This window comes from Trypanosoma equiperdum (genome assembly GCF_001457755.1).
Source record: "Trypanosoma equiperdum strain OVI genome assembly, contig: ctg_211, whole genome shotgun sequence".
NCBI lineage: Eukaryota > Euglenozoa > Kinetoplastea > Trypanosomatida > Trypanosomatidae > Trypanosoma > Trypanosoma equiperdum.
The window spans coordinates 3,754-12,683 of record NW_027124101.1 but is presented as its reverse complement, the minus strand read 5'-3'; the positions used below and the strand labels follow the sequence as shown (position 1 = coordinate 12,683).

Here is an 8,930-nt window from a genome sequence, read left to right as displayed (position 1 = left end):
CCCCCCCCCCAACTGCAGAAGAGACCCCGGACTACGAGGACGTACACGCCCAAAAACAAAGCGATCAAAGCCCACGAACGTCTGCCCAGCCGAGGCACTTCTGCCGTGCACGTGACAACGAAATCAACACCACAAAGGGGCCCGACTGGCTGGCAGTCAGGGGCCGAAAAGCAACACATCCAAAAGGGAGAAACATAGAGGCAGCGCGCAGAGATGGCGAAGCACTTATAAACCTGTAGGATGAAACAAATATTCGTGTTAACACGCGTTTTGTTCGCAGTCCTAAAGGGGTAACATCGGCACAAAGCCCTGAGTCCATAAATTGAGTGCAGACACCAAATGACAGCCGTGGAGGTGGAAAGAGCCGTCACCCCACCCCACTCACTGACAAAAATCGTTATGAACCGATTGTTCCTGTCTTCCCATAACCGATCCCCGGCCATTTCCTTTGAGCGGCACTGAAAGAAGCGGCCAACAAACGAGGGGTGTGGCAGTAACATCGAGCGAGTCAGACCGGTTTCGGGAAGGCTGAAAAGGTGAGACTTTCCAGCCGATATATCAGCCTCCGAAAAACACGGTGTGGAGTGCTCGTTTTATGAGTTTTCACTCACGGAATTCCCCCTTTTCCATACGGCACCACCTCCTGAGCAAAGCAAACGGACAACCCTTGAAGAAGAGGGGGTACCCAAACACAGCAGGACGCAGTGGCCATTTAACAGCGTAGCCGAGGCACCTACGGTGGCAATGTGGAACGTTTACCCTCCCCCTGGGTGTGAGTTCACCTGGCGGCAACCACTGACACCACACAGACTCATGTCCACCACTAGTGTCAGTGACACATGCACCCTTGCAGGATAGAACACATTAGCCTTACATCACACCCCTGAACAAGCAAACTTTCACAAAGTAGGGTGAAGGAGCGTTTTGATTTCCACTTCCCTTAAATCTTCCTCATCATTTCCCCTCCTTGACCGAGATCTGCGACAAGTGAAAAAATAACGTGAAACAGAAACACCGTCAAAGAGGACTGTTGGGAGCGTGGGGAGTCCTTCCCTGGGGGAGGGATGGTTCAGCACGGCTCTGGGGAAAAAGGTGCTTCCGGGGCCAGATGCACGGTGGACTGTACCGGCGTTTTCTTTTTTTTTTTTGCATTGCCTGCTACAACCGCCAAAGGCAGGGATCTGCTACGAGCCAAGGGCCATCACCGATTCGCAGAGGAAAGGTAGGTCGTCCCCGGAGGGGCGGCGCGTGCGTGGCGGTCCCTAATTACTCCGTAAACTACCTGTCATGCCTTTCTCTGAGACGTCTGAAGTACTTTCTGCTGCTGTGACGCTGTCTCATGACGCCAGACCGTCGTTTGTAGGTGTTTGCTGCGAGCAAGGGTAAGTTAGGACGTCCGGAAAATCTCTTGATTTCGCCGCCATTACGTGGAGAAAGTGGCCATCGGTTATGGAAGGGGGGGATATTTAGCCTTTCGCACACTTTTTGTGTGCTTAGAGAATTCTTTTGCAGTAGAAGAAGGGTGGTTTCCTAATACTTCCGGATTTCTCCTTTTGCCCGTGTTGGGAGCCACCGAGTGCTAGTGTGAAGTGGCTCTTCAAGCACCCCAAAAAACACCCCATGTCTTGCTTTCTTGGCGGTGACCCTTTTGAAATAATGGCGGGTCTCCGGCGCAGCCGCGGCGTTCTGTCCCCTTGCTGGGCAATCTTTGTACCTCCTACCAATCGTTAGGTCTCTTGCGAAGAAACTACATTGGGGGTTGGAACCTGCGTCTTGTGACACTTGTTAAAAAGGAAGTTCACTATGGTTATTAACAGTGGAGGGTCGGGTGATGTCGCACGATGTGCCTATCCTCAATTAAATTTTTTTTGTGCGGGAGAGCGATTTTCCTGAACGGGCTTCCCTCGATTGTCCTCTGACAGCGGAAGGTGGGTGGGGGATGAGCGACATTTCTACGGAAAGTTTTCGAATTTATCGCGAAACCCTGTTGCAGTTCACTCTAGCAAATCCCTTGAGAAAGGTAATAAAGGGGATGGCGTCACTGCTAAGCTGCTGGGGCTTTCGCCGGCTCGTCGGTTGCCATATGTTTCCACAGTTGTCTCCCACAACCCTTGAGATGGTAGTGCAGTGACAGTGCCACTCGGGGGAAGGGTAGCTCAAAGTTTGGCTTTCCAAAAATCTTCGGAATTATAGTAATTGCTTCTGTTTCCTGAGCAAGTTAGCGCACACTGAAATCCCGCGAGATGTTTGGCCCCACCAGGGTTGTTGAACAGTTAGTCGTGTAAACGTTGGTTTTTAGTTTGTATGAGGAGGAATGCGGTGACTGCAACAGAGAGAGGATATCGGAAATTTTTCAATGCGCCGCCCTTAAAATGGTGTCGCACGGTGTCCGCTGCAAATTGAGAACCACTGACTCCGGGATAGTAACTTTTTTCTGGTGTTTTGAAAGGTAGAACAGAAATAAAATGTTGATGCTGACAGTCTTTTATTTTTTATTTTTGGTGGCTCCGCAGCGTGCTTTTTTAGCAGGCTAAAATATTTCTAGGGCCGAACGGAACAACAACTTTTTTTTATTGGTGCTCTGCCACCTCAAGTGGAAAAAAAAATGGGGACAAACTGCCACCGTTGTTCGGCGCTCTCAAACTTTTGCCGCACTTGAAATATCACACCCATACCATCCAGTGCCGTTTGCAAAGCTTTTTCAACCTCTACAGTAAAAAGCGCTGCGTAAATCTTTTGCCACAAGTGAAGATAACTGTTTTAGCGCAAGGCCCGGAAAGAACCTTTCTTAGCCCACCTTTCGGCCAGTAAGCTATTTTTTGCTTGTTGTTACCCAGCGGTAAAGCTTCTTTCGAAGCCGCTTCGCCAAACCCAACCGCAGAACACGGTAAACGTAGTCTACAATGCTCTCCACACCCCCAAAAAAAAACATTCCGAAGTGATGGCCCGGGTCTCATAGCAGGTTTCTAAGTGAAACTACATTTTGTGACAGAGCGAATGCTGAGGAGTAAATGCAAGGGAGATGCCTTCGCCCCCTTGTGAACGTGTTTGTGAGACCCTATACGGTAAGAGACATAAAGGGACATCCACGCAACCCACGACAGCCAGCTGCTTCCTTGTGGGGCTGGAGTGCCGTCGTTGGGCCGGGTTACTCTCTGCTGAGGCTTTGTGCTCCAGAACTGAGAGTTTTCCCCTCGTAACCGAGAACCAAGGGAGCGGCTCGCTGCCATAATGGAGTCACTGGTTGGGTAGTACGGACCGCGCTGTGTTGGGGCCGTCCTCCGTTAGGTTGGTGACGAGCGGCGACCTCCTATGCTGTTGCGGGGTTTTCCGTTGCGATGAGACCGTGCGTCTTTGTCGGTGCTGCACAGGAGGGTCGTGAGTTGAGCCTCTGCTTCCGGGTCCCTGTCGTTGCCGTGTCGCGGTTAAGACATCTGGAACGCCAAGTTTTCCAATGTTGGGTTTCCCTCGCAATAGAACATTTGGCTTTTTTTTTGCTGTGCCGTGCATGGGCGCGTGGCCTGTCCTGTCACTGATCGCGAGGTGATGGGGCCGCACACTTCTCTGGGACGGCGGCCGCCAGGGTCGTTCGGCTAGGGTTTTAGTTTCGATTTACTTTACGTAGCCGTTGATGGTCTTTCCACAAGCTGCTGGGCAGCGGTCGTGAGCGGCGCCCCGTGGCGTTCGGCGGTGACGTTTGTTTGTTGATTCTGTCGGCTCTCATCGACTCGTGGTAATAGTGTCTGGCTCAACGTGCCACCGTGTTCTGCCGTCTCGCATTGCCGGTGTGGTCGCTCTGTATGTGTGTGGTGTCTTCCCCACAGCGGGATGTTGTCGCCTCCCTCTGAGGGCGCAACGCAACGCTGGAGCAGAAGAGGTGCGCCGGGACAGCGGTCTGCGTCTGTTGGCTCTCTGGCGTGGCGAAGGTGGTGCTGTCTGTGCCTGCGTGCTGCATTGCTTGAGCGGTGGCGGCATTGACAGTTGTGTACGCTGAGTTTCTTTAGGCTTATGTGAGGGGGGGGAGAGTGGGTGGCTTCCGGCCGCGTATAAAGGAGCCCGGAGGAGAAAGAGATGGAAAGTCCGCGTCGGTATCCCTTAACTCATTGGTTTGTTTTTCGACGCAACTCTTGCTATATTTAGACTGACGTCGGGAAGGGGGCGGTGGGATTTGTATGCGCCGCTGCCAATCCCACTGGGGGTTCCCAGTGGGCGATCGTGGCATAGGGGCTACTTGGGGGGATGTGCGTAAGGATTCTGACACTTGGCGGTGAAGGGTAGCTGTAAGGTTGCTTGGGTTGGTGTATTTCTTGTCGCTGTCTCTTTTGTATAGCCGCTAAGCATGAGATCTGGGTGCTGTTACGGGGTTTTTTCTGTTTTCGTTTTACACAGCAAATGGAGAAAAACTCTGACGCATTTCTTGTATTAGGTATCGGGAGCTACGGAGGTATGTGGGGTCTTATTTTGTACTTCTTTTGTTCGTTGGATGTGCGGACGAACTGTGCCGTAGTTTTACCTCGAGTTTGTTAGGGTAGAGAAACATACGGTTATTGCATATCAACTTTGTGATCACTTTTTCTTTTTTACACTTCTTTTTTTTTTGGTTAGGATATGGGGAGATATACCTTCTTATTTTTGTTACTGTTTAATTCATTTAAACCCATTCATGTTCCATTTGATGCTGTGGCCGTGTTGGCTTTGTTTTGAACCTTTGACTGTTGTCTAGGTACTAAGGAATGTTTTGATGATCACTATGGGCCGTGGCGTCCCTGATTGTTTTAGGCTGTTGCAAGAATTTTTTTTCACATGAAAATACTAAGATGTGGATGTTCTTCTGTACATATAGCCTTTGCTTTATTTACCGTGGTTGTATATTATTTTTGTCAGTGAAGCCTTTCTTGTGCTGGCGGATACGAAAAACAGTACTGAATGTAGCATTTGTTATTATCATCTCTGTTTCCTTGCTTTGTGGGAATTTGGTGCTTTTAGCGCATTGAGAGGTGTTTGGCATAACTTGGTACATTTTTTTTTGCTTTTTGTAGTGTCACATTAGTATAAATGCACTTACCTATTTGGCGAATTTGTTTAAGCATTGTTGCTTATTGAGTAATCGCTTCGTTTGATGTTACAATATTTGCTATTTAAGAGTATTTGTTTGGTGTTTATTAGTTATAGATGGGTGTTGCTACCTTTTTCCCCCGTTGTTCTTTTTATTATTTGCCGCGGATGTGGATGCATGCACGCGTACGTGTGGAGGCATTTTCTCTTATATTTTTGTGTCCTACCTGCCAAAATTTTGCTTATTTCATTTTTAAAAACCTTCTCAACTTATTTTTGTAACCGGTTTGACAGCCGAGAAATGCTCATCGGCGTTCGGGTATGACTTGTTTGATGAGCTTGCTCATTTTTGTATAGTAGTAAAAAGTCTTTATCGTTTTACCCAAGCATATCCGCTGCTGTTCATTTATGTCTTAACATATGTAGGCGTGTGGTATTTATGTGTATTCGTTTTAATTTGAAAAAGGATAAAGCCTTTGTTTATCAAATATTGAAAAAGTTATATTCAGGAGTGTTGAGCGAAAAAAGAGTCCCTTTTTAAAAAAAATTGCCCTGTTTTTTTGTTGTGTCTTCGGAAGGTTAATAATAATACATTAGGAAGTATTCAAGAAGGTTAACAATGCAGCAGGTTGATTTTGGTCAGCAGCCTATCTTTGATGACAGACAATCAATAGATGAGCTCAGTGATCTTTGTGCCAGTCTGAAGGAACAACTTGCCGCCAAGGAGCTCAACGAGTATGAGCAAGAGGTTCGCCTCAGGGACTTACGACAACAGCTAAAGGAACTGAGCGATGTTGAAGGAAAGCTGATTCTTGCGAACAGAAATGCGAGGGTCCTTGAGGAAGAAAATAACGCTTTACTCATGAAGTTGAAATCTGGGGAAACTGCTGATACATCAGGAACTTCATTTAGAGCCGAAGCAGTTAAACTAATTGAAGAAAACAGTTCTCTGCGTTCGGAAGTTCATGAGCTTCGGGGGTTACTTAATAAGGCTCAACAGCGTGAAAGCCACCTTGACCAAAGATGTAAAAATATAAATGAACAACAGGAAAAAAATGACCTGCAAGTGTCACTACTAAAGAAAAGAAACGCAGAGCTGGAGGAACAACTTCATGAAGTGCAGCATCAATGGCTTCTTGCAAAAGAGACTTGGGAAAACGAAAGATCCCGAAACCTTCAAGATTATGAAGAGCTGCTTGCGTCCGTAAAGCGATTCGATGGCACTGCCCAACAGAGAGAGAACTGGGACGTGAAGACCCGTGGAAGCAATCAACATCTTCAGCAGGCCCTTCTTAAGGAAGATATTGCCGAGCTCGAGGAGAAACTACAGCTTGCTGAGGAACGTTATCGTGCGAAGGAGCGTGAGTGGCGGGAAATGGAGGCCGCGTTACGGGTCGAGATAAGCACACTTCAAGGCAATAATATTGGAACTGGGGGCGATGTTTACCGGGCAATACAACATCAGTTGGATTCCTTCAAGCACGAAGTCACCGTCTTCCGGGAAGAGAGGAAACCAGGCCGCATGAAGAATAAGTTGCGCCTGGGCGACCCCTCAGTGGATGATGTTGACGACAAAGTGAGCGAAATTGATGATAGTGATGCCTCAAGGGAGAGCCGGATCCAATCACTCGAAGTGCTCAATGGTAACATTAGCAGAAAGAATGAATTACTTATGAGGGAAAATGAAGAGCTCCATAAGGAAATCGAACACCTTCACCTTCGGAACTCGCGTGCCGAAGAGGAATACAACGATCTTGAGGTGCGTGTGAAGGAGCTAGAAATTGCCCTTGTTTCCACAGAGAAGGAGCTTTCCTTGCAGAAAGGATACAATATCAACAGAGAAAAAGACTCCAGGTGCTACGATGTACATGAAATGAAGGCGGTTCTAGATGAGAATGAGCAACTCCGTGATTCATTGCTCGAGTATACAAGGCAAATTTCCTCTCTGAAAGCTGCGAATGAGGAGCAACTGGCTGCGAGTGAATCCAGTAGGAGTGAGTATCAGGCGGAAATAGCCAAACTACTTTTGCAGAACGAATCCCTTCAGCAGCGTCTGCTTTTACGTAACTCTAGGAATAATTCCGCGGGGGAGTTGGCCCATGATAGCAATGATTTGGGAAATGGGGAAAATGAGCAGAGGCCCCGAACGAGAGGAGTTTCTGAAGCAACTGTCATTGATAAGTTTTTGAAAGATAAGTTGGACTCGACTGAGGATTTTATGCGATCCCTGGAGACAGCATGGTCGGAGGAAGATGAAGCGAAAAGGAAAATGAGGCGTATGTCACTGCAAGACTTTTACAAAGAGACGGAACAGCGACAAAATAGCTTGCAGCTTCTTCAGTCAGAGAAGAATCGCCTTAGTAATGAGATCGTTGACTTGCGGCATGCTAACAAAAGTAAGGAGAATAGAATACATGAGCTTCAGGAATCTTTAAGCGTTTTAAAGAGGCATCTGACCAATGACGGTCTGGGCATTGTTCAAGGTGAACCAATGAGGGGGAGTGGGATTGAGAGTAGAATGAGAAGACTTGAAGAGGCCCTCGCACAAAAGGAGCAGTCCGAGGTCGCAGAAAAGAGGGATAAGAAGCTTCAAGAATTAAATGATCAGCTGTTCGCTTTGAGAGAGGCAAATGATGGACTGTGGAAGCAACTTGTTTCTATTAAAGATGAGCGACAGGAGGGTCAACGCCACCAATCAAGAAGAAATTCTAGAAGCACCAGGCGCAGTGCCCGGAGACGATCTATGGAGCAACTCGCCTACCCGCCGGCGTCTCCCCATCTAGCCGATAAAAAAAAGAACGCCGTTGCAGCCGGAGCCCACCTCGCAGTTACGATTGTTGAGTTAAGGGACTTAATGAAGAACGGACGTCCGATTATTGAGCCTGGATACGTCGTTATAAAGGTAAAATCCGTGAAGGAAAAGTACAAAACCTCTGTCAAGGAATTAAGCTCTGCTATAAGATTTAATGAGACTTTTTACTTTTATCTTGCTCAACCTGACGAAGACGTTATTACACTCCACGTTTTTTACAAATCCAAGGGGAATTCACGAGAGCACCATGTCGGTGACGCGGCTTTTACCATGGCTACCCTTCACCGCGGTGTACCTCGTCAACGCGTCGCGATTGTTGCTCAAAATCCAGGAACACGGGATGCAAGGCGGGCGGCGGAGGTGGAGGTCACCTTACAAAGTGATGACTTCGGTATGCTATCCACGCCAACCTTGGCGCAAATAGAAGAAGATAACATTCGCTTTAAAGAATTACAAAAAAGGGTGGAAATGAACAGCCCAGAGAGTCTCCACTGCGTTGATGTTCTAATGGCTATGAATACCCATTAGAGAAAGGAAAATCAGGGATAACCCCCCTTAGTTTTTGCTCCCACCCTTTAATATATAATGCGTTCTTAAAGTAGAGAATTTGAGGGGTTGTGGTACATATATATATTTGTTTATTGTTTAGAGTTAGGACTACTTATGTTCTTGTTCAAATTATCATTTGATCTCTTAGTTCTTCGAACCGAACGAAAAGGAGAGCGAATTTATCTTTCTATGCCATCTTTTAATATATGGGAGGGAGAGAAGAAGGTTTATTTGTGCATCTTTTTTATTTTTATTTTGCAACAGGACATTAATTCCTAGATCGGTAGTATGGCATTGGTGCTACTCGAAATTCAGTTTAACTGACGATATGTATGTCGTGGCTCACCAGACAACTCCACTACTTTCCAGCAATGCTTTCCCTACGTATGGGGACCTCGATCCAAATCGACTGAGAATTATTATTTCCATGTGCAAAGATGGATAATTTTTCATTGTTTTCCATTGGTTTTGTACTCTTCCACTCTATTCTGTTTTGTATAAGAAAAAGGTGTAG

General features: G+C 47.0%; 1 protein-coding gene and 1 pseudogene across 2 annotated transcripts; one reads left to right on the top strand and one right to left on the bottom strand.

Moving 5' to 3' along the window:
- Positions 1-2: 2 nt before the first annotated feature.
- TEOVI_000065700:pseudogene lies at positions 3-500 on the bottom strand (annotated as a pseudogene). The gene has a single exon. A coding segment is annotated over exon 1 (498 nt).
- Positions 501-5,674: 5,174 nt separating this feature from the next.
- TEOVI_000065600 (C2 domain containing protein) lies at positions 5,675-8,395 on the top strand (the record flags this gene model as incomplete). Its single annotated transcript, XM_067224029.1, has 1 exon — positions 5,675-8,395. The coding sequence occupies one exon, from the start codon at positions 5,675-5,677 to the stop codon at positions 8,393-8,395; it is 2,721 nt and encodes a 906-aa protein (XP_067080130.1).
- Between the last annotated feature and the right edge of the window lie 535 nt (positions 8,396-8,930).